General features: G+C 46.5%; 1 protein-coding gene across 3 annotated transcripts; it reads left to right on the forward strand.

Annotated features, from left to right (window-relative positions):
- Window positions 1-724: 724 nt before the first annotated feature.
- On the forward strand, window positions 725-22175 carry SLC19A2 (solute carrier family 19 member 2). Of its 3 annotated transcripts, none has more exons than XM_045982319.1 (6): window positions 725-1052; window positions 7970-8557; window positions 15671-15893; window positions 17523-17715; window positions 18080-18221; window positions 18477-22175. In XM_045982319.1, exons 1-6 carry the CDS (start codon window positions 855-857, stop codon window positions 18546-18548), a joined length of 1416 nt encoding a protein of 471 aa, XP_045838275.1. In that variant the 5' UTR covers window positions 725-854; the 3' UTR covers window positions 18549-22175. The 3 variants fall into 3 exon arrangements, with proteins under 3 accessions (XP_045838275.1, XP_045838274.1, XP_045838273.1); XM_045982318.1 differs by having other exon boundaries at window positions 20165-22175; XM_045982317.1 differs by having other exon boundaries at window positions 18080-22175.
- Window positions 22176-25627: the final 3452 nt, after the last annotated feature.

A 25627-nucleotide genomic window follows, 5' to 3' on the forward strand; every position in this document is an offset into this window, starting at 1 on the left:
CCCCGCCGCCCACCGCAGGCTCCGGCTCCGCCGCTCCCCCGGAACCGGCCGCGGGAGGCCCACCGCGAGCTCAAGCCCCGGGCTCGGCTGCGCGCCCTCCCGCCGCGGGCTCGGGGAAGCCCCCGGAGCTGACGCCCGGCCCCGCGGATGAACGCGACCGAAAACGCGACGGCTGCGGCCCGAAAGGTCCGGCGTTCCCGCGCCCCCGGCTCCGGCTCGGCGGGGCCCTGGCCGCCCGGCCAGGTGCGGGGTGTGGACAGTCCCCGGAGGGACGCTGACTGGGAGCGCGGGAGCGCGCGTGGGGAACTGCGCCTTCTCTTCGGGCGGGGGAGGGCGGCAGGCCCTCAGGGAGGAACGGCGAGTCGCCAGCCAGCGTGCGCCCCGGCTCTCCGCCTGACCGATGCGCACCGCCCCGGCCCCGCCTGACCGATGCGCACCGCCCCGGCCTGCGCTGCGGCCCAGCCGGCGCCCTCCTCGCCTTCACGCCGAGCCCCGCAGGTCGGCGCACGTCAGCCGACCCGCGCTCAGCCCGCGCCTCGCATTTCGGAGCCCGCGACCAATGGGAGAGAAGCCAGCGTCTAGGCGTCCGCTGCGATTGGCTGCGCGCCCGGGGGCGGGGGCGGCGGCGGCGGGGGGCGGGCCTCGCGTTCGCGCTCGGGCGGAAGCATGGGAGGCGGCGGCGGCGGCGGGGGACTGGAGGGCTGCCCCGGGAGGCGGCGTCTGGCGAAGGGCGCCGCTCGCGACTGCAGCGTTCCGCGCCGCGGCAGCGTCAGAGCCGGAGCCTCCCTGCGGCGGGCGGAGGACGAGCGGGCGCGCACAGGCGCCGGGCCGGGTCCGCGGCCTCCGCACGGCGAATGGATGTGCCCGGCCCGGGGTCCCGGCGGGCGGCGGCGGCCACCGCGCTCCTGCGCTCGGCCCGCGTGCCCCGCGGGGGCTGGGTCCTGCCCACCGCGCTGCTGTGCGCCTGCGGCTTCTTCGCCAGCCTCCGGCCGTCCGAGCCCTTCCTGACGCCCTACCTGCTGGGGCCCGACAAGAACCTGACCGAGCGGGAGGTAGGCGCGGGCGGGCGGCGGGCGGCGGGGACGCGGTCCGCGGGAGGAGCAGCGCCGGGCGCCTTCTGCGCAGGGGGCGCTGCCTTCCCGCAGCCGGGGCGGCTCGGTGCGCTTTCCCGCCGGCGGCCGGGCCTGGCGGCGTGTGCGGCGCGCGGGGCTGGGGCGCGGCGGGGCCCGGCGCGTGGGCTTGGGGCGGCGTGTGGAGGCCGCGGCGCGGGCGCTCGGACTGGCTGCAGTTCCCGCGGGCGGCGGAGGGGGCGCGGCGCGTTGTCCTCGGGGCTCGGGCGAGTTGGTGTCTGGCTCTGGACTGAAAGCAGGCAGCCAGGTGCCGAGGAACCCCGGCTTTTTGTTTTTTTGTTTTTATTTTTTTTAAATATTTTATTTATTTATTTGAAAGACAGAAATTACAAGTAGGCAGAGAGGCAGGCAGAGAGAGAGAGAGAGGAGGAAGCAGGCTCCCTGCCGAGCAGAGAGCCCGATGTGGGGCTCAATCCCAGGACCCTGGGATCATGACCTGAGCCGAAGGCAGAGGCTTGACCCACGGAGCCACCCAGGCGCCCCGCCGGCTTTTTATTTTTATTTTTTTATTTTATTTACTTATTTATTTGACAGACAGCGAGAGAGGGAGCACCAGCAGGGGGTGGGACAGGGAGATGCAGGCTTCCCGCCGAGCAGGGAGCCCGATGCGGGGCTCGATCCCGGGACCCTGGGAGCACGCGCTGAGCCGAGGGCAGGCGCCCCCGAACCCGTGGTTTTTGAAAGAATCGTGTCCCCGCGCGGCTGCGTCTTCCCCCCAAACCGTGCTTTGTTGACTCCACGGGCCGGAGGACCTCAGATTAAGGACCGAACGGAACAACAGACCCATCAGCCCTTAACTTGCTTGGATTACTGAGGGGTGCGGCCTGGTTCACGGGCTTGCTGACCCCCGTGCCCACCTCTCGGGGCACAGGCGGACGCCGAGACGGCATCGCGCAGTGGACAGTACTGGTTTCCTTCCTGCGCGGTGCGCCTCGGCCGCGGCGGGAAAGCGAGGTCACCGCGCCCTGCCAGAGCGCCGCGGGGGCGGGGGTGAGCGCCCACCCCCATAAACTCGGTCACCTTTCTGTGTTAGTGATCGCCCCGCGGGGCAGCCGCGCACTGTCCCTGCGAGCGGGTCACTCCCAGTCCCGCTTGTTGTCGCTTTGCCCACGTCCACTTTCAAGGACACTCAGGGAGGGGAAGGTCGCCGTGCACTCCTAGACTGGCGACTCCGCTTGGTCTTCTTGCCTTGTCCGACTCCAGCAGGTGGCATCGCTTTTCACCCAGTTCAAGGTCTTCCATTGCTCAGTCCGAAGGACCCCCCCCCCCCCCCCCCCCCCCGCCAGAGGGCGGCCGCAGGTCCTCCTTCCCGTCCGAGTTTTAACACTGGTTGCATTTTACCCCCAGGGAACCAGCGATTTTACAAGAAAGTTACTGCAGATGGGGGCGCCTGGGTGGTTCAGTGGGTTAAGCCTCTGCCTTCGGCTCAGGTCATGGTCTCAGGGTCCTGGGATCAAGCCTCGCATCAGGCTCTCTGCTCAGCGGGGAACCTGCTTCCCCCCCACCCCCTGCCTCCCTCTCTGCCTACTTGTGATCTCTCTCTCCCTGTCAAACAAATAAATAAAATCTTAAAAAAAAAAAAAAAAAGGAAAGTTACCGCAGAGAATACGCGAGAGTGACTTGCAAGCACTTGCTCCTGCAGTGCAGTCACCGAAGCAGCAGTGATCTTGAGCTGCTGATGGAACGGCCATGTGACCGGCACCGGGCGGGCACCTGGCCTGAGAGAGGGGCGCTGGGGGAGAAACGAACTCCCGCTGGTGCTGCTTGAAAGCCGATCTGTTTTGTCACATGCCCTGGGCGGACGAGTTGTCATGTGTCATCATGTGCCTGTCCAATCAGGAGCTTTCTAGCTTCGTTCACCTTCAGTGGCATTGGAGTAGAACAGGGGTGCTGGACCCAGTAAATATTGGCGGATTATGTAACAAACACATAGCACGGTTTCTGTGACTGCAAGAGGAGGAGTGTGAGGGCAGAGTTTGGAAAGAAATCCAGTGGTCTAGAAAGGAGGTCGTTTGTCTAGGAGGACCTTGGACCTTGGCTGATACTGGTGTTCAGGCACAGTATGGCTCTGTCCACCTTGGGAACTCTGGGTTTCTAAAATATCTAAAAACAGAAATAAATAGAACAGCTTGTTCTCCTTCCTGGCCTAATGCTTGCTTTCACCAGTGGGCAGTTAATAAAATGATTTTCAGGCAACGTGAATGTCAGGTCATGGTCAGTGCGTTTGTGTTAAGCGTGTATTTACTTGTAAGACTTTAGAAGGGCCTACGTAGATCATCTTAAATGGAGCTATTGTTAACCGAGTCTAAAGGCAGAAGAAGGAAAAGGAGGACGGAATTTCCTCTATCTTTGCACCCTCAAAGGATTTTTTTCTTAGATTTCAGGAAAAAATTATTACCTGTTCCAGGTACCATTTTTAAGGTTTTGTTTTTGTTTTGTTTGTTTGTTTGTTTTAAAGATTTTATTTATTTATTAGAGAGAGAGAGAGAGAGAGAGAGCGCACAGTCAGACAGAGAGGCAGGCAGAGGCAGAGGGCGAAGCAGGCTCCATGCCGAGCATGGAGCCCGATGTGGGACTCGATCCCAGGACGCTAGGATCATGACCTGAGCCGAAGGCAGCCGCTTAACCAACTGAGCCACCCAGGTGTCCCTTGTTTTTGTTTTTGTTTTTTTTTTAAGATTTTATTTACTTGTTTGAGAGAGGGAGGGCATAAGTGGGGGTTGGTGGGCAGAGGGAGAGGCAGGCTCCCCACTGAGCAGGGAGCCCAGTGTGGGACTGGATCCCAGGACCCCTGGGATTATGACCTGAGCAGAGCCAGACGCTTAGCAGACTGAGCCACCCAAGCACTGCCCCCACACACATACTTTCTAAGATTTAAACACATTAAAAATGGACAGTGTTCTGATAGATGAAGCCAAACATTTAATAAAACAGAGTTTTAAATCTCCAACGGTTTCTTATTCTTTCATCTTTTCAGAGTCCTACAGAATTTGGCTCTTAACCTCCTTAACAGCCTTATTTCCTGCTACATCTTTTTCTCCTTGCCTTCTTCCTCTACATGCCCACCTGCCATCCACATCAGTCTTCTCGTCATACATCCAGCATGTCCACAGTCTCTCACCTACCAGTCTGTACTCAAAGTTGTGATCGCTTCTTGGAATAAGCTTCTCATACCTATCTATTGATATCTTTCTGTTAACCCCTAACTTTGTCCTCCTTCAGGGGCCACCTCAAAGAAGTAACCCCATGTTTCCTATCTTCCTTATCAATAACATAGGAATATATATTGCTCATTAGGTTCAGAACTCCTGAAGAACTAAGACTTTATTTTATTTTTTGTAATCCACACAGCTTAAAGTGTTGTGCAAATCAGAGCTTATTAACTAGTTATTTAATTGAAACTGGATTCTAAAATAAAGTCTAAATCCTAATTAGAGCTTGAAATGAACATCTGTTTTCTCTTGACTTTTGTATCTCAGAACAAAGCACAAACAAGCTCTGATCCAAAGAATGGTAAAAGGTACCTTTTTGATAAAATCAGTTCCCTTTGCTCACCTGGCAGATTTTACCTGAGATAAGCGGGTATTGTCCAGAGCATGGACAATAAGTCTGTAATTTGCGCATTTTGTCTTGTGGGAGGTTTCCCTTTAGGATTAAAAGTATCTGCTGGAGAAACATATTTTGGTGTAACAGTTTGTGCGTGGTGGCATTTGAAAAAGAATGGATTTTCTTTTGGAGATCCAGTGGCTGAGCTCCGGAGCTTGTGTGGTCTTTATCTCTTCAGGAAGCTCTGTAAAGGCACCTTCATACGGGTTGAAAAAGCTGCTGCGGGCACTGGAAGTAGCCCCGGAACACAGCAGATGATCAACAAGAGTTTTCTGATTGAAGAAATGAGGCATTTTCTTGTGGTAGAATCAGAGCATCAAGGTTCCGATCCTCATTCTGCCAGTGCTAAACTTGCTTAACCCTTTTATAAGGCCAAGTTTCCTCCATTTGTAAAACAGAGGTAATGAAAGCATTTACCTTTTAGGCTTGTTGTTTGGATTAAATGCAGTGAGGTAGGGATTCGCATAGTGGGTGGTAAGTCAGTAGACCTTTGCTGTTATAATGATAACATCGTGAGAGGGACATTCATCTTGAGTGACCTCTCTCTCATAAGAGAAAAGTCAGGTTTTTTAATTTAGAATGAGTCAAAGAGAACTCATCTCTTCCCCACCCTGACCCACCTTTAATTTTATTCCAGGCATTGCCGCTCTGGCCAGGTTCCTGTTCCTCATCTTTGTTACCTTAATTGTGGTTTTCTGTGAGGAGTAGAATGAGTCTCATAAATATAAGCACGTGAAGTTGATAATTTAAAGGATGAGTTTTTTATAATGAAAACGTAGCTGTTAATCATCTGGGGACAGCCGTTGTGGAAAGGTATAGAACATGTGCACGTGGGGCGCCTGGGTGGCTCAGTGGGTTAAAGCCTCTGCCTTTCGCTCAGGTCATGATCCCAGGGTCCTGGGATCGAGCCCCGCATCGGGCTCTCTGCTTGGTGGGGAGCCTGCTTCCTCTTCTCTCTCTCTCTGCCTACCTCTCTCCCTACTTGTGATCTCTATCTGTCAAAAAAATAAAAAAAAAAATTTAAAAAAAAAAAAAAAAAAAGAACATGTGCACGTACAGACAATATTGCGGGAGTGAAGAAGTCAAAGTCCTGAAGGGAGTGTGGGGAACAAGAGAACGTGGGGTACTGAAGGAAGTGACGGAGATTCTTTCTAAAGCTAAGGCTTGATGGCTAATGGTTTGGGGTGTAGTGTTGGGAAAAACAGGTCAGGGAAAATGCGAAGGTGAAGAAGCGAGTGGAGTCAGAGGAGGCAGTTTCACACTTAAGAAAACTAGAGGAGACTGTCTGTAAAACCAGAGGCAAAAAGAAAGGGTGGGGAGTTGTTAATGGAACCCCGCTGTGAAGTCACTGCTTCTATCTCAAAGGTACCCTGTCCCCTTTGGTTTTCTGTTGAGGTGTCCTAGGTCGTGGTGGTGTCTGACCTCAGTTGCTAAAATTCACACGCTTTCAAATAACAATCATTTTTACAGTTCTCGATTATTCTTTTCATACCCATATTCAGGAGCAAGAAATTTCCTGATCCAGCGAGTGGAGATTTATAATCATTTATGATTTATACAAATGATTTATACAAATACAAATTGGGCTAAAATTCATGGAGGAGAGATTGTCAGACAAATTATTTTTGATATCTGGCCAGTCAAAAACAGAAACCAAGTCTGGACTGTATTTCAGATGATGTTTTACTTTTGTAGTTATACTCCGCACTGGCAAAAGATTTTACAGTAACTGTTTACCGGATTATTCCTCTAAACCCTGACCCTGACTAGCCCGTTTTACATTTGGGTGAACTGAAGCCTACATGAGAGTTAAAAAGAAAATTGCCCTTGGCCTTGGACTGCCAGAGTCTCAAGTTAGATTGCTCCATGGCAAAGTAGTTAGCCTGCTACCCAGGCTGCCTTTCAGCAAGCACTTCAAGAAAGATCTGGTCCAGTGATCTAGACTTTGAAACGATCATTTAAAAAACCAACATCCCCAGGACCTTGCTAGACATGGGTAGGAGTCAAAGAAGGGAGGGTCTCCTACAGTGATGGATCCTGGAAGAATGGGGTCAGGTCAGCTGAATTACTTCATTCATACTGTCCCAGAGGGTCTGTTTCAGCTTCAGTTCTCAATCTTGACCTCTAAGTAGAGGGAATGAGTGATTTGCATGTATCTGTCCTGTCCTTTAATCCTTGCAACAAGCAGCCCTGTGATGTAGGGTTTATGCCTCTTAAACTGGTAGTGGAGACGAAGGCTAAAGGGAACTAAACAAAAAACTTGTGGATAATCACACAGTGAATGATGGGGGTGAAATCCCAGGGGAGTCTGTATGGTGAAAGATTTTAGAGATTATTTTAGAGATTTTTTATTTTAGAAAAAATTAGAGATTTTTTCAGAGATTTTAGAGATTATTTCTACTTTATTCCAATTTTAAAATTCCATTAAAGAGAAAACAAAACTTCTGTCCTTTTCATATTATAGACAATCCAGAAAGAAGGATATCCAAGTTGCCTATAATCCTATCATCCACAGATAATTGTTCCGTCAAGACTAGGACAGAACTATCCTCTTTACCTGTTCCCTCAGAGCAATGAAACTTAAAATCCGAGAAACCTAATCAAACAGTAGCATCAAGGCTCCCTATTCTGGGGCTAGAAGGAAGAATTGATGACCATTCCCAAACACTTACCTGTTTCCAAAACAGTTACTGAGCCAAGTACGGTCCACGCAGCATGCTGGTTGCTAGGGGATGCAGGTCAGCATTGGCCAGCAAGTCAGCCCTCAGGAGTCTGCCCTCTAAGGCTGTGGTCCTCAGCTCTGGCTCAGACAAAAATCTCCTGGGACGTTGTTGGCGAGGCATGCACATTTTTTAAAGCTCCGTGGGAGATGTGCAGCCGTGGGTAGGAAGCAGTGCTGGGTGGGAACTGGGGGGATGGGCACCCACGAAGCGGTGTTAGGTTTGCTCCAGGGACTGCACCGTGAACACTGTCCGCTCCAGCAAAGTTGGCCCAGACCAGGGTGGCTTTGAACCAGGCCTTGATGAAGGGGGAGGACTTTAAGAAAAAGATGTGGGGGTGAAAACAGGGAATTATATGCCAAACAATTATCAGAATTGTTGTTGAGGTTTCTTTGGTTGATAAAGATGATTTATTAGAGGTATGGGTAGGTTGTTTTATAAGAATACATTGTGATGAATATTCCAGGTCCATTGATACCACTAACGGGTTTTTTAATTTCCTTTTTCTGTCAGGTCTTCAATGAAATTTATCCAGTATGGACTTATTCTTACCTGGTGCTGCTGTTTCCAGTGTTCCTCGCCACAGACTACCTCCGTTATAAGCCTGTTGTTCTGCTGCAGGGACTCAGCCTTATTGTTACGTGGTTCATGCTGCTCTACGCCCAGGGACTGCTGGCCATTCAGTTCTTGGAATTCTTCTATGGCATCGCCACAGCCACTGAAATTGCCTATTACTCTTATATCTACAGTGTGGTAGACCTGAACATGTACCAGAAAGTCACAAGTTACTGTCGGAGTGCCACCTTGGTGGGCTTTACTGTGGGCTCTGTCCTGGGGCAAATCCTCGTCTCCGTGGCAGGCTGGTCCCTGTTCAGTCTGAATGTCATCTCTCTTACCTGTGTTTCTGTGGCTTTTGCTGTGGCCTGGTTTCTGCCTATGCCACAGAAGAGCCTTTTCTTTCACCATGTTCCTTCCACTTGCCAGAGGACGAATGGCATCAAGGCACAAAATGGCAGCATTGTAACCAACACCTCAGCTTCTAACCACCTTCCTGGGTGGGAGGACATTGAGTCAAAAATCCCCCTAAATATGGAGGAGCCGGTAAGTTTAGCCTTAAATGTCTTGTGGTTGCTGGAGCAGTGGTGACAGAACGGACAGGAAACCTCTTGCTAGACTTCGAATTCATCTGGATCCCGGTTTTTATCCTGAATTGGTCCAGTGGTTCATTCATCCACTGATTAAAGATAAGGTTGACTTATATTAGGGATGCCGAATGTGTTTTATCCTGGAGTGAGCGACCTCCAAAGTCAGACTGCACAGCGTCACGTTGCTCGTACCAGAGGTAGACAGCAGGAGCTGTGTCTTCTTCACCTCTATGTCCAGAACTTGGTCTATAAAGAAAGCACTCAGTTGCTAAATGATAGATGAAATGATTCCAATTAATGATGAATATCTACTTCCCGTTCTGAATCGAAACCCAGAGTATTGAAGGTTGGGAGCTTAACTTCCTCTTCAGGGCTGGAAGTGACAGCTGTATTTTCAAGTGACACTTTCCCAGAGAGGGGCAGTAAGGAACAGCGCAGAGGAAGACAATCACGAGAGGAAAATTTAAGATGATGATGGAATACATTTAAAAGCGTGAATGTGAAATTGTCTCTCAGGAATGGCATCAGAATAATCCATCCATACGTTCTGGCTAGCCAGGAATACTGATTGCTTCCCCCATTCATTCACCCTTCTTTATAAAAGCTTAACTTTCCAACAGGTTATACTCTGTGAGGGGCAAGGTTCATTCCAGTGATACTGAATTAGTCTTAGCTTTCATGGGACGTATTTGGAAATAACCTGTTAACCTTCTCACTGTGTAGGTCTGTAAGCCTTGTAGTCTGAATGGGAGTAGAGCACCCACGTGGGTGGTTTTCGGCTCCCATGTGGAGTTAACTCAGATTGTTTCCCTGTGGCATCTAATGACTCTCTGATGCCTACCCCTGTTCTTCACTTACCGTTACTAGTTGCAGCTTAGGTTATCCTCCCAAAGAGCTTGAGCCTCGGTGACTCTGGTCATAAAACTCACTTTTATTCCTCGGGCACCTGCGGGCAGCATCAGTCATACCTGGATAAAGTAAGAATGCAGTGCTGATTCCTTCATAGTTTGCTAAGTGGCGTTAGCAAGCCAACAGAGTTGATGGAAGGGGAAAGAGTTAAAATCACCTGATCTTACGGAGTAGAAAAAAAGGAATAAAGACCCCTTTTAAATTCTGTTTCAAACGTGTTAAAATGGCTGTAGCGAAAATTAATATGTATATACATTTGCATAATACCTCTATGTATATCTTCAATATTAACACTGGCCATACTTCTGAAGATTTGTATAGACCAGGAAGTTTTAAACCATTTTGAGCGTGAGTAAGAAACACATCTTACATAGAAACAAGTTCTGCCCATAGGTGTGTGTTTTTTCTATATAACTGAAGCAAAGGTTTTACTGCACAATACTTTATTGATACATTCCATTCAATTCATTCTATGAATAAAACTTCAGTTTTATTTTTAGTTTTTTAATTTAAATGTAATGAATATATAGTATCTTATTTGTCATTCATTTCATTTTTTTTTACAGTGCAGATCACTGCCCACTACATTGATTTTATTGTGTTTTAATGAGTTATAACCCACATTTAGAAAACTCTGCCCTAGACCAACTTGACATTTGTTGTTTATACACATGCAAAATGTCAGTACTTGATATGCTGAAGAATTGTGAAATTTAGAGTTGAAAGTGATTCTGACCACAGGCCATAGCACGGTCAGAGTATCTGAAAGTTACCAGGGACTTTCAATGTCATCAACCTTCTCATTTTGGAGATAGGGATTGGGAACAGAGATGAGTGATGTGTGCGGAATCGCACTGATAGACTCTGTGACGTCATTGAAGAGAACGTATGAGGTCTTTCTCTGTGACGTCATTGAAGAGAACGTACGAGGTCTTTCTCTGTGACGTCATTGAAGAGAGCGTACGAGGTCTTTCTCTGTGACGTCATTGAAGAGCGTACGAGGTCTTTCTCTGTGACGTCATTGAAGAGAGCGTACGAGGTCTTTCTCTGTGACGTCATTGAAGAGAGCGTACGAGGTCTTTCTCTGTGACGTCATTGAAGAGAACGTACGAGGTCCACTTTGATCTGTACGTTATGCTGTAAGGTCTTTCACGACGGGGTCGAACCGTCCTGGCGGGTGCAGTGTGGTAAAGGATGCAAGTCAGTTCCTTCGTATCCTTGGCTGTGCTGCTGGCACGGAACAGGCTGTTGGGCTGCTTGGCAGCTGTACAGGGCGAAAGTAGTGCTGTTTCTCTTGACAGGCTTGAAGAAGCCAGAATATGGACGCGGGGACCGCCGTGCCATTTTAAGTTGATAGAGCCCACAACCGAACTGTGTAAATCGTAATTGTGGTAAACGTGGTAAAGAAGAGTAGGTAGGTGGGGGATGGTTTGATCTTGACTTGATGGAAAGGGGAAATGAAGTGGAAGTCAAAGTGACAGCCCCGTCCACCAGTTACCCTCCAGTGTCTGTGAGTTCTGTTCAGAACGAGCCTCTCGCTGTGGACACTCCAGCACAGCCAGGGATTCTCTTTCCTAAATAGGAAACAGGATTCCTTCTGTGCTCGGCCTAGCGTCCGACCTGATTTACTTTAAATTGCTCATCCGTTAGACATGATGAAAATTAAGTCCCTTCTTTAGCACAGGGCCTGACGCATGATTACTGGGAGGATACCTGTTAACACGCCCATACTTTTATTTGCAGACTGATGCCCTTTAGGATGAGTAAGCATTCTTTTGTGTATGTGTGTGTTGAGCTCTATGTAACATTAATGTTTCCACTTTGTACTTTACATAATTTCTAGCAGCACACCATAGTGGATTTTGAAGATGGTCAAACGGAGGTTCTAGTACTTACCAGCAGGGTGATCTTGGGCAAGTTACTTAATTCTTTGACACTTTGTTTCTTTACTCCTTCTATCTGCCTCACAGAGTTATATCATGTATGAAATTCAGAGGCAAAGTAAGGCTCTCAAATGAGTATTCGTAGTAGGTAATCAATACATGGTTCCATTTCTTTTTTTTTCTTTTTAAAGATTTTACTTATTTGGCAGAGAGGTCACAAGTAGGCAGAGAGGCAGAGGGAAAAGCAGGCTCCCTGCTGAGCAGAGAGTCCGAGCGAGGCTGGATCCCATGGCCCTGAGATCATAACCTGAGCAGAAGGGAGAGGCTTAACAGACTGAGCCACCCAGGCACTCTGTGGTTCCATTTCCATTGTCTTTATCATTATACCTGAGTAATCAAGAATAGCCTTGTGCCTTCACTGTAGATGGTTGTTGTGGGGCTGCAGAGAACCTTTTAGTTCGAATCGGTTCCCCCTGGTTTTCTGAACCTTATGAAAGGTGTCTCCAGAACCCGGTACTAATTCCACCACTAATTCTTTAACTGAGGCTACTCTTAACTGTAGACTGTGAAACCAGATGATCCCTGAACTTTCCTTAGCTCTGGAATGCGGAGTTTGATGAGCTAATTGATCTGAAAGTACATTTTTCTTCAGATTCCCAGGTATCACACGAATGCCTTTTCCTTTCCTGTCCAGTCCCCTCTATAGTTAGGAACACATAGTGTCATAGAAGTGGTTTAATTGCAGTCACCAGCCCTTGACTTAAATCTTCACTGTTCGGGCAATAAACCCTACTTAATCCTACCCCCGCCCCCATACATTTTCCTGTTGTGTGTCGAAGAAAATCCAAAACTCATATTGTGGCCTGGGAATCCCCCTGTAATCTGACCTTAGCTCACGTGGCACTGGCCGAAACCCATCAAGCTTATTTCCACTTTAGAACTTCAGTCCAGAAGGTCTCAGTCAGGACTGCCCTTCTTTCTGATTTTCATGGCTGGTTCCTTTGTGTCACTCAGGTATCCGCTCAGGCATGAGCTTTTCAGAAAGCCTTTCAACACTCTCACCAGCCTTCCTTTTCTCTACCACAGTCCCTTGCGACCCTTTCTTCATAGTATCATTCCGACTGTAAGCCCTCTCATGTGTGTGTTTATCGTCTGTCTCCCTGAACCAAAATGTCAGCTCAACGAGGGCGGGACTTCTCTGCTGTATTCGCAGAATCTAGACCATCGCCAAACATGCAGTGTGGGTGCTTGTAAATATTTGTTGATTGTCTCAGTGAGCCATGATAGAGTACAAAGGAAACCAACATTCATTGAGCACTTGCTGCATACCCAGTAACACCCATTGAGTTCTTTCAAAAGCCTGTTGAAGTAAATATTCATTTCCATTTTATAGTAAAAAGCCCAAGATTTAGAAATTTTTTCCATCTGCATGTAGGCAGGTGTACTCCTGTGGTTTTTCCTTACCGTCATTATAGCCTCAGCTCCATTTGTTTTGACCTGGGTACTGGATTCTGTAGTAGAAATCTTAGATTCATTAGCTCATTTAATCCTTATGAAAACTCTGTGATGTGGGAATCAATGCCCCCCTTGTACAGTTGAGGGAACGAAAGCTTACATCAGATAACTTACCCAAAGGCACAACGGAAGTAGCACGGTCAAAATTCAAACCCAGATCCAGCTAACTTCAAAAACCACTGTACTAGAGACCCCTATTCCTGGGTGGAGAGAAAGAATTTCCCGAGGTTTTATTGTTTTTCTTGAAGACCACGTCAGAACCTTTCATTAAGTGGCACCTGAAACTGGATGTAGGGGTGGTGTGAGTAGGCATAGATAGCTGCGGAACATTGCTTGGTTCTCGCTCCACTGAGATTACCCTCACATTTTAGGGAGAAAATAGCCTTTATTTACTTAATTTCATGAGCCGCTGTGGGTACAATATATAGCTAATATATCATTTAGTAGGAAAAAGTCTGATTTTATAAAGATTCACACTTCAGGGGCGCCTGGGTGGCTCAGTGGGTTAAAGCCTCTGCCTTCAGCTCAGGTCATGATCTCAGGGTCCTGGGATCAAGCCCCACGTCGGGCTCTGTGCTCAGCGGGGAGCCTGCTTCCCTTCCTCTCTCTCTGCCTGCCTCTCTGTCTACTTATAATCTCTATCAAATAAAAAAAAATTTAAAAAAAAGATTCACACTCCATTTTTTAATTAAACAGTAAAAGAAAACTACATAAAAAAAGTCTGAATCATCTGATCTGCTCCCAACAATAGTAGACTACCACCATTAATAGTCGAGTGACCTTAATAAACATCTCTTTTCACATATACGTAAGTATGTATTTGTAGGTATACATTTTATAATACATGAAATTACAGTCTACGTGTAGTTTTGTAACTGTATGGGTTTTTTTGCTCCATGGTATGTGATCTTTATCTTCCTTGTCTTCTCATAACAAAATATTTTGCTTTCAGAATCTAAGGAAATGAAATTGAAATGGTGACAGTGACTGGTGGACGGTTTGTGTTGGGACAGTAGTCCCCCTTTCCGTCTAGGCTGGCCCCAAGCACAAAGCCAGAATGGTAGAGAGTCTTATGTGAAGGGCATAGTCTGCCTTTCGACCCTTCTTCTCTCCTTGTGGTCACGTACCATTCCCTCTGGATATCTCCAGTCAGATCCCAGCCAGTGGATGTATCTGAGCTGGGATGGGAGGGAGGGAGTGTGTAGCCCTACGAGGTTGCAACCTGCCCTGTTACAGCTTAGTGCCCTTGAACTTGAGAGAAGTGTCTTCTTCCCTGAAACAGTAGCCAAAGACAGGTCAACTCTTAACAGGTTGTTAATGCCCAACTTTCTGGTTTAGGAATGAGAGCTCAGTAAGCTACCAGGCTAAGGCAAGAATAATTCTTGGAACAGAATAAGTGCACAGCAGGCCATAGCAAGAGAGAGAGTCCTCGAAGCTTTTTATGTTTGGCTAGAACTTCACTGTTGCCCAACTGTAAACCTGCCTCAACAGCTATGCTTCCTTGACCCAAATTTGTTTTGTTTTGTTTTGTTTTTTTTAAAGATTTTTTTATTTGTTTATTTGACAGATCACAGGTAGGCAGAGAGGCAGGCAGAGAGAGAGGAGGAGGCAGGCTCCCCGTTGAGCAGAGAGCCCGATGTGGGGCTTGATCCCAGGACCCCGGGATCATGACCTGAGCCAAAGGCAGAGGCTTTAACCACTGAGCCACCCAGGCGCCCCATCCTTGACCCAAATTTTGTTTTGTTTTATTTTCCTAAAAACAAATGTACATTATTTGTTCCCATCAGTTAAGGCTCACTCTGTATGTTTTTACTGTGCTTTGGATCACAGAATATCAACAGCTAAGGAGATAATGATAGGCTCCTTTTCATCATGAAAGTGTTTGTTGTTCATAGCAAGAGTTAGTGTTGGGATTTTGTCCTTCAAAAACATTTAAGAAAAGAAGCAAACTTAGGCTTGGAAATTTCCATCCTAGCTGTTGTTTTGGCTACAGACTAGTCTCCCTCTGTGCACAACAGGGCTGAGAAATGAGTGGTATTGTAACTTCCCCTTGCAAACACCCAGCTATACCTACTCAGAGGTTCTGTTTACATCCAGAGGTTCTCCTTTGCCTAAAGACCTGGTATTTGAGGTAGACTTTGGGAGACAGATAAGATTTGAATAGAAAAATAATGAAGAACATTCTAGACAAAGGAAATAAAAAAATTACAGAAGTTGCAGTTAGAGGCAGTTGTAGGGTTATTAATTCCTGTGCCTCAGGGAATGGGACACCTGAGGAGAGGGAAATAGCGGGAAAATGGCAGGTCAGTGGGGCCGTCAGAACACACACAACATTTACTGAAGAAGTTGGCTGTCTTCGGTAGGCACAGTTCATGGCAGCCCAAAACAAGGACAGCAGTAACATCAGAGGTCACGGATACAGACCACCATAAAAAATACATGATGAAAAAGTTTGAAACACTGTGAGAGTGACAAAGACACAAAGTGACAAATACTGGGAAACCTGGCTCTGATAGACTTGCTCGAGACAGGGTTGCCATAAACTTTCCAGTAGTTAGAAACATATTTGCAAAGTGCGGTAAAGGGAAGCACAATAAAATGAGGTTCACCTCTAAACTGTTTGTATGCACAGAGATAACCAACCAGTTGGTTTTCAGCAGGAAAAAGAAAAATGTCTGTCAAACAGAAAAGGAAGTCCGTAACAGTTGTTTCCTGTGGTTGCCTTCCTAGTGTTTGAGCTTTCTTCCCTTTTCCCTGTGTAGGAACCCCAGCCAGACCGTCTCCTGGCGCTGAAGGTCCTGTGGAATGACTTCCTGATGTGTTACTCCTCTCGGCCGCTGCTCTGCTGGTCTGTGTGGTGGGCCCTCTCCACCTGCGGCTACTTCCAAGTGGTGAACTACACACAGGGCCTGTGGGAGCAGGTGATGCCCTCTCTCAGTGCTGCTATCTACAACGGGGGCGTGGAGGCCGTGTCCACCCTCCTGGGTAAGGAGGGCGGGTGGGTAGTTGCCCCTCAGGTGATGAGGTCAACCGTAATCAGATTTCCTCTCCCCTCCTAAATTCAAAGTAACCCCAAGGAATGATCTCTTCTTTTTTCTTTCTTTCTTTAAAAAAAAAGAAAATTATTTGATACAGCACATGCGCGAGCAGAGGGAGCAGGAGGGAGAAACAGTCTACCCCGCAGAGCCCTGGGATCATGACCGGAGCTGAAGGCACATGCTTAACGGACTGAGCCACTCAGGCATCCCCAAGGAATGATTTCTTTATTTTGAGTTTTGATTTTGTAATTTACGAAGAAATTAAGCAGTGTTTAAGTCATGGATCAGCATGATTAACAAACTTCAATTCTTTATATCCTTTAGGGAAGCCTAATGGAATGATTTTCAAAATTTTCTTCAGGTTTCCATTATCTCTGTATTTATTAGATGCTTTTGCTACTTGACATAAAACTTTGAAACAGTATATGGAAGTTTCTGACAATAACTAATGTGAAGTGTTAATATGCATTAAATGCTATTCTTAGGACTTATGTACATTCACTCAGTCCTCACAAAGTGCCTGAGATAGGTGCGGTTATTATCCCTATTTCATAGTTAGGGAAACAGGTTGCCCAAGATCAGATAGGTGGTAAGTAGTAAAGTTAGGATTTGAACTCAGAGCCTGTGTCCTTGACCATTATATTCTATTGCCCCTTTCTAATTTTTTGACTTACTTCCTTTTTTAAAAAAATTAATTAATAATTAATTAATTTGAGAGAGAGAATGAGAGGGGAAAGGTCAGAGGGAGAAGCAGGCTCCCCGCTGAGCAGGAAGTCTGATGTGGGGCTCCAACCTGGGACCCCGGGATCATGACCTGAGCTGAAGGCAGTCGTTTTTTGTTTTTTTTTTTTGTTTTTTTTTTTTTTGTTTTTCTTTTAAATAAAAGGGTATTATATTCCCATTTTATTTTATTTTTTAAAAGATTTTTTTTATTATTCATGAGAGACAGAAAGAGGCAGAGGGAGAAGCAGGCTCCCCACTGAGCAGGGAGCCCCAGGTGGGACTTGATCCCAGGACCCTGGGATCATGACCTGAGCCAGAGGCAGATGCTTAACCAACTGAGCCACCCAGGCACCCATTGACTGACTTCTTAAGGTGTTTAGAAGACATCCCATGATTTCTGTATTTCTGTACAAAACCATTTCTGTATATTTCTGTACATGCTCTCATTCAGTCTCTCCTTGTCTCTCCGTGGCTCCATGGTATTTATTCCATCGAATCCAAAATTCTCTGCCTCACTTTCAAGGCCCTCCCTAATCTTGAGCTCCCCTATTTATTTATTTATTTATTTATTTATTTATTAAAAAGATTTATTTAGTTATTTATTTGACAGAGATCACAAGTAGGCAGAGAGAGAGAGGAAGGGAAGCAGGCTTCTTGCTGAGCAGAGAGCCCGATACGGGGCTCGATCCCAGCACCCTGGGATCATGACCTGAGCCAAAGGCAGAGGCGCCCCTTGAGCTCCCCTATAAGTTGCAAGGTTTTAAAATTTAATAATCTAAGCTGAATTTTTAATTAACTAAAAGAGCATTTGTTTAGCAAAATAAATAGGTGGGTTTTCTGTTTGGTTTTGTAGGTGCTGTTGCCGTGTTTGCAGTGGGTTACATCAAAATATCCTGGTCAACGTGGGGGGAGATGATGCTGTCTCTGTTTTCCCTGCTGATTGCTGCCTCCGTGTACGTCATGGATACGGTGCACAACATCTGGGTTTGCTACACGTCCTACGTCATCTTCAGAATCATCTACATGTTACTCATCACCATAGCAACGTATGTATTTGGAGTCAAAGAAGCATTTGGGAAACTTATGACAGTATAAACTCTTGGTTTCTTTACAAACAAATGAAAATTTCTAGTTAAAAGCGGCAAACGGGAGGAAGCGTTGTATTGCATATTTTTCTCCTGAGGAAGCACTTAGGTGCGGTTCATTGATTTCCTTGTTCGGATATTCCTGCTCTGTTCTGATGTTTGCATGAGGTTTACACCGCTTAGCAGCAACGGGCTTTTCACCTGGTTGGGAAGGGAAAGGACAGTAGAAAGAAGGAGCTCCTCTTTGTAATTGATGTGAAAATTCTAACTACCTCGGAAGTGATTCTTACCTGTTCGTTCTTCTTTTGTGGGTTGGTGTTTTAAGTTTTCAGATTGCCGCTAACCTCAGCATGGAGCGCTATGCCCTTGTGTTCGGTGTGAACACCTTCATTGCTCTGGCCCTGCAGACACTGCTCACTCTCATCGTGGTGGATTCCAGCGGCCTTGGCTTAGACATTACCACTCAGGTAAGATCTCCGTTTCGACACTGCAGGTGTTGTCCCTGGATTGGGGTGACAGCGTGGAGCTGGATGGAAGCAAACTCCAAGGGTGGAGACAGAGAGAGGTGGACATGTTTCCTCCTGCCTTTAGTCAACCCCTTCCTCAGTTTTTTTCTCCCTCGAGGACGTTGGGACCATCGTGTTTTTGCTGAAGACCTAGAACATTTCTGAGTGTAACTTAACAGCCTGGTAGAGCGAAGAAGTAATGCTGGTTCCTTCCAGGCCAAGCTTCTCCGCTTCCTCATCCAGTATGTCCCTCCGTTTTTAATCCTGCGCATGGAACACTGCCTCTGATGTTTGAGACGCCCTGCTTCATCTCACAGTTCTGTATGTCTCCTCCCTCCTTTATCCGAAGTGCCACTCACCCAAATACCAAGGTAATGACTTGCCATTGATGAATAGCATGAAGATTCTTCACAAGTGAGCCATCAAGGAAACAGCTGCACACACGCCCAGAGACTGTGGGTCCTCGCGTTCATTCAGGAAGTGTATAGTCGCATAAGCCTTCGTGTGTTGTGAGTTGTAGGTGGGCCTTGCTCTGTACTCTGGCCAAAGGGGCAGTTGAACCAAAAAGTGCCTCCCCCGCCCCCATCCCAGCCATCCCAGCCTGGATGACTCCCTCCATACTGAGGTACGAGTGTTCTCACTATCCAAAGGCCCGCCGTGTTAGCAGTCATTAACTTTGTTTTTGCCCAAGAGCTCGAACAGAAATGGTCATCATAGTAGCTGATGTGCACTGAGGGCTTTCGTGGGCCACGTGGTCCTTTAGAGTTATGCAGGGCTGTTGTCAGGCCTGGGCATCGAGAGAACGAGTCTGCGAGACGTTATGTAACGTAAAGTGTTGCTTAAGGTCTCATGGTCAATAATAGTGTGGCAAAGCTGGGATTTAAACCAGCTTCTAACTCTAAAGCCTGATCATCCCTCCCTGGATCATGCTGCCTCAGAAAGGTAGGCGTGGGGAGCAGAGGAGTGGGAGCTCACCACTTTCTCTGTGTTCCCCAGTTACCCCCGGCAGTGAAAACCTCGAGAAGACCTCTCAAGGGTTTGGTGCTTAGATTTGGAATGGAGGGTAGGAGAGAAACTAAGTGCTTGTGATCCTGCGATAGAAATAGTGGGTGGAATTCTCGAATTGTGTACGTTGTGCTGAAACTCTTAACTGCTGTAATTAATCAACAGTTTTCCTATAGGAAAATGTATCCAAATTTTAAAGAACCTGGCTCGAAGACTTAGAACGGCACCCGGATTGCGCTCACGAGCCAGCGGATGGTTGTTTCATGAGTTCTTTCAAGATGATGATGAAGCTGTTGATAAGCTATATAGTCACATTAAAATGTTAGCCTGGAGAAGATCCGTATGAAAAGTGGAAAGTGATCCCGTAATGGAATATAGCCAACTTTCTACTGCCCTCCTCTGGGGAAGAACAGAAGTTGTTTGTCTTCCGGATTTGGCCTGCTAGTCGCTCTCTACCAGCTTGAGGCTAGAGACCGTGATTCCTTTGTAACAACTACAGCAACACAAAGAGAAAACAACAGCCTTAGCGGTGTGTGCTAGTAAACACACGCATGATCTCATCCCTTCCCGTCAACCCTGTAAAATAGGGAATATTGTGAATTCCATTTTGTAAGTGAAGTCACGGCTCAGAGATGCAGTATTCAGTGAGGGTCCCACGGCTAGGAAGGCACGCAGGCAGGAGCCGCACTGAGGCGGGCCGGGCTTCAGTCCCACCATGCTCTGCTGCCTCGTTTTTTCGTCAGAGCCTGGCAGGGTGTGTGAGCACACAGGGTTTTGTGAAGGCTTATGGGGAAACTGAATATACTTTTAATGATCGGCTTTGTTCACATATATAAAATAAAACTTCTCATCTTCTAATTGATAATTCTCTACATGACTTCTTTCCCCATCTCCTTCAGTTCCTGATCTACGCTGGGTATTTTGCACTCATCGCTGTGGTTTTCCTGGCTAATGGTGCAGTTACTATTATGAAGAAATACAGGAAGCAAGAAGATGCAGAATTGAGTCCTCAAGTAACCACGTCTTAATACACCGCTGACAAGCTGCTGCTTATAGCAAAAATCTGCACAGCAACTGTGCCTGGGTGTATTTATGTTTTAGTCTGTAGATGTATATTTATGAATGTGCTTTTTAAGGCTTCAAAGCAACCAACTGACTGGACCTTGTGTTCCTAGAGTAACAATACTGTTTAGAGGAGCCAGTGGTGAAGTTTATCTCATGGATTATTTATGAAAGCTAATATAAGGATTACTTTCTTCTGATTCAGAAGTGAACTTGATTTCGAAAACCAAGTAATAAGAGCATTCAAGAAACCACATGGCATTTGTACTTGGTATAGTGAGTGGGTTTGGTGTTTGGTAGGTCAAGTTACTTCTCTCTGTCTGATCGGCCAGAGGCGGGGCCTGGTGGACGGGGCTTCCCCGGGGCCATGGGATATTACAGCTCAGAATAGAAACAGGTTCCAACAGCACTTGCCTCTGTTCAGCTTAATTCTTATTTCTGTTACTCGTGTGCATTTGTGTTTCTACAGATGAAAGTTGTTCTCACCACTGGCAGTATTTGCTCCGGTTTGGCGTTCTGCCGTATTAGGAATGTGCGTCATTTCTAATTTTATTTTAAAAATTCATTGTATGAATGTTCTGTTTCCATCTTGACAATTTTGTATTTGTGTAGGTTGTCTTTAGAAATACACTTTTGCGTTACTCGTATGCTTCCCGGAGAAGCTCATTTAGTTAGAAAATAAGGCAAGTTTTGAGGCCTGCTAATCATTGAAATGAAGAGACGGAATCAGAAAACTTACGGTATGTTTGCCTGTATTTTGATCTTTGGTATGAAGGACTTTTAATTCAGTGATGGAAAGTTAGTATGGGCTAAAGATACAAGTTGCCCATTTTGTATTCATATTCCCTTTTAGTTCAAAAATAAAATGAAAAGTCCTTTTTAAAATATCTTCATCCCTATTTATAGCTTTTCTTTATTTGTCCTTCTTACCCGAGATAGAGATGTCATCGGGAGTTAGATACGTTGGATTATTATGAGGCCTTTTCACAAACTGAGCCTCTTTTTAATTATTTCAACGGGACAGAAACTAGGATAGACTTGATTCCTGCATTTTGTACATTAAATCTGCCTTTGTTTCTAAGGGTGGATCATCTTGGAATATCTGAAAATAAAAAATTGCTAGTGATTTCATTTCCAAGGTACTCAGAAAAATGTTATTATGTGCGCATTGAGTTCTGTAACTAGCAAGCCGAGTGGCTGCTAGTGTATGTGGGACATGAAGGCCATTTTATAGCCGACTTTGTTGCCTTATCTTGAAAAACAACCGTGGTTGACTTATTTAGAATAACACAGTAAGCAGTGTGAATAGTAGTATCAAGATTCCAAAGTTGACATAGTCATTTAGCCTAAGTGGGATCTCTGGAAGTAGCTGAAAGAAGATAAATATAGGCCATTTTCCATTCACTTTCCTTTCTGATCAGGGCAAGAGCAGAACACTAAGTAGGGGAAGGGAAGTCATAAAAGGACAGCCTCTGGTTTTATATTGTGTCTCGTGTTTTGCTACGGAGGGAATTGTTTATTCAGAAACACATAGAAAAGTGGTGTTCCAGGGATTTTATTTAATGTTTTTTAATAAAACGGACTGTGGTACAATCAAATTATTCATGTTACCAAAGCAATGTTTCCCTGGACTTTAATTCAAGGTTTGTGGTACCCAACTGGAGCCTTTACTTATTTAAGATGATAATAAGTTCATATCCAGGTATGTGGCCATATTTACAGAATGCTGAGCCCAATTTGCAAGTTGTACTGTATGCAATTTTGCAAAGAAGTGAAAATAATTTGTACTTTTTATTCAATTCTGTATAGATTATAAAATTATTTTTATTGAATAAATATTTTACATTATATTTTTCCTTTTAATCACAATTATTTTAAATTTGTTTATTGCTTCAGTAGGAGCTTTGGATTACATATTTAAACCTTTTAATAATTTCTCCTAGGGTCAATTTCATACTAAGTCTTCCCTCACCTGACCTTTCTGTTTAGTCTTCTCATCCTGTGAATTCTTCCCATTGTTTTGTGATCCTTGCCTTTGACTCTCCTCCATTATTTTCTGTTGTTTTTAGCAGCACACCACACTGTTTATTTTTCTTGGTCTTCATCTTGGTACCTCTCATCTCTCTTTAAAGCATTCTTCTTTTTAGAAACCAAGAAGACCCACCTTCCCTTCAATGTTAACTGAATTTTACAAATAAAGGAGACTCGGTCAAATCAAGGGCTCAAGGTGCCATCTTGTTCTGAAACTTCATAGCCACTTTGTTCCAGCCCAAAATAGTGTGAAAGGAAGCATCTTCTCGCCTTCAGCTGAGAATCACTTGTTCATTATGTCCCAGAAACCAAATCACTTGTTTCTCACATATACAAAGGAGTGCCTTCCCTTTAATACCGCATTCTAAAACCTGTTTCATTATCATGGAAGACTCATTTTTTAAACCAAAAACATTTTTTGAAGTTTCTGTCCCTGAAGTTATATCCCCTGTATCTTAATGCCTCTCGGATTGTAAGCCTTCTGAGCAGGGGCCGTGTCTTGTTTTGATCTTTTGTTGTAAAACCCATGCTCGTGCCAGATGAATATTAAATTACATAAAGGATACGTAACAGATTCAGTACCTGCCAGTATAAATAGCTAAGTGTCATCACTGTTTTTAAAAGATTTTTTATTTATTTGCCAGAGAGAGCACGAACACAAGCAAGGGGGGCTGGAGGCAGAGGGAGAGGGAGAAGCAGGCTCCCCGCCTAGCAGAGATCTGATGTGGGGCTCGGCCCCAGAGTCCCGGGATACTGCTGAAGGCAGACGCCCAACGGACTGAGCCATGTAGGCGCCCTGTCATTATTTTAAAGATTCATTTATTTATTTTAGAGAGAAAGTGAGAGTGGACAGTGGGGCAGATAGGGAGACAAAGAAGCAGGAGTGTGACATGGGGCTTGATTCTAGGACCCTGAGATCATGACCTGAGCCAAAACCAAGGTCCGACCCTCACCTGACTGCACCACACGGGCGGTGCTGCCGTACATGCACCGGAGAGGTTAAGATTAAAATGCCTGTTGATGACCTCCGTTCCACCGGAGGGTTTATTGAAGGCATTTTGTGCTCTAAATGATAGAGATTGGATACCTATGTGTTCCACTTACGACATCCTCCTTGTAATTAATACCTTACCCTTGAGTAGTAACACGTTCTAGTTTGGAAAAGGCATTTGTGAACATGATCTCCTTTGGTTCTGGCAAAGGATCTGGTAGTCGTTCTAATGACTTTTTCCATAAATAGTGCTGATAACGATGGAAGAGAGTTCAGAATGCGAGGTTTGCCCCTCAAGGCTCTACCTTGTCACTGGAAAAAGAGCTTCCTTACGGGTTAGTGGGGTAGCAGCAACCTGACAGGATTGCTGTGAAGAAATGAAAGAACATGGGGCTCCTGGGTGGCTCAGTCGTTAAGCGAATGCCTTGGGCTCAGGTTCTGATCCCAGTGTCCTGGGATCCAGCCCCACATGGGGCTCCTTGCTCAGTGGGGAGTCTGCTTCTACTGTCGGCCATTCCCCTGCTGTGCTAGCTCTCTCCCTGACAAATAAATGAATAAAATCTTAGAAGAAGAAAAAAAGGAAATGAAAGAACATGTATGAAAGCACCTGTCACATTGGAGACAGAGTAGGGGGCTGAGAAATCAATTCCTTAATCCTTCTATTTACAATTAACTTGTAGCTATGAATCTCAAAATGACACTCAAGCGAACTTTTTTAAAATGCTTCAATCAAAATGAAAACAATGGCAGGTTTTTAAACACTTTCTCTGCTTTTTATTTTTTATTTTTTTAAAGATTTTTTTTTATTTGACAGAGATCACAAGTAGGCAGAGAGGCAGGTGCGGGGGGGACGGGGGGGGGCGGCTCCCTGCTGAGCAGAGAACCCTAAGATCGTGACCTGAGCTGAAGGCAAAGGCTTAACCCACTGAGCCACCCAGGCACCCCCCTCCCCTTATTTTTAATTTATATTTTGGAAAGCTCTTCTGGGGCTACAAAGATGAAAAAGTCATAATTTCCTGCTCTCGAGGAATTTAAAAATGGGTGATAAGTAGAGAGGATAATGTAGATGCCCAACCGTATGACAAGAGCGTGTCAGGTACCATTAACCATCTCCCGTTAAGACTTTAAAAGCCTTGTGTCAAAGAGAACAAGGACTTCGGGGAAATCTAAGTGGCTCTCTGAGGGAGATGGCATTGGAGCCCTGCAGGAGTTTAGAAAGGGAAACTGCAGTGGAGAAAAGAGGCCTGAGGTTACGAGGCCCAAATGTGTGTCATCAGCAAGGACTGATGGTCGAGAGAAGGGTGGTGACAACGTTTGGAACGACAGTTTGGAGTCATTATCTAATGTCTATTAATTGGCGGTGGGGTACCAAGCTTATACTCAAGAGATGGAACCTGGCAGCAGAGTCTATATGAATTTTATGGGAAATAACCACCTAAAATCTCTAGTCCAATGGCCATTTCAAGGGGTGAGGGGTGAGGAAGGCCTTTCTGACTCATGGCCTTGGAAGAAGCAGGACCGCCCAGGTTACTAAGTTACCATTTTAAGGGTGTGTCCATATTTCAAAGGTGGCTTAAAAAGTGTAAATGTCGGGGCGCCTGGGTGGCTCAGTGGGTTAAGCCTCTGCCTTCGGCTCAGGTCATGATCTCAGGGTCCTGGGATCGAGCCCCGCATCGGGCTCTCTGCTCCGCGGGGAGCCTGGTCCCCCTCTCTCTCTGCCTGCCTCTCTGCCTACTTGTGATCCTGTCAAATCGGGCAGGTCTCCGGCGGTTGGAAACGTCCCGAAGCTCCTTCTTTCAGAGTAAGCGAGGGGCGGGAGCGTTTCCCGGAGGAAACCCCGCACGCGAAAACGCAAATTCTGCCCCAGATGCTGAAATGTTAACAAAAACCATTCAAAACTTAAAATCTATTTTTTGTTTTCAAAGATTTTTATGTATTTGACGGAGACCCGGCGAGAGAGGGAACACAAGCGGGGGGAGTGGGAGAGGGAGGAGGACCCCCCCCCCAGCAGGGAGCAGACGCGGGGCCCTACGGGAAGACCCGGGATCGTGACCCGACGGAGCCCCCCGGCGCCCCTAGTCCTCTGCGCACATTCGTCCGTTTGCTAGAGCTGCATTTGCTCCATGTTCCCCCTTTTCGCCCTTTCCTCCGTTCAGACGCCTCCCGCTTCCGCGACGCTCACTCCCTGCAGGACGCGGCAGATCCCGGGGGACCGCGCTGCGGCGGACCCGAGCGAGGCCTGGAGTCCGGATCGCACGTGCGGGCTGAGGCTTCTAAG

This window comes from Meles meles, chromosome 17 (genome assembly GCF_922984935.1).
Source record: "Meles meles chromosome 17, mMelMel3.1 paternal haplotype, whole genome shotgun sequence".
Lineage (NCBI taxonomy): Eukaryota > Metazoa > Chordata > Mammalia > Carnivora > Mustelidae > Meles > Meles meles.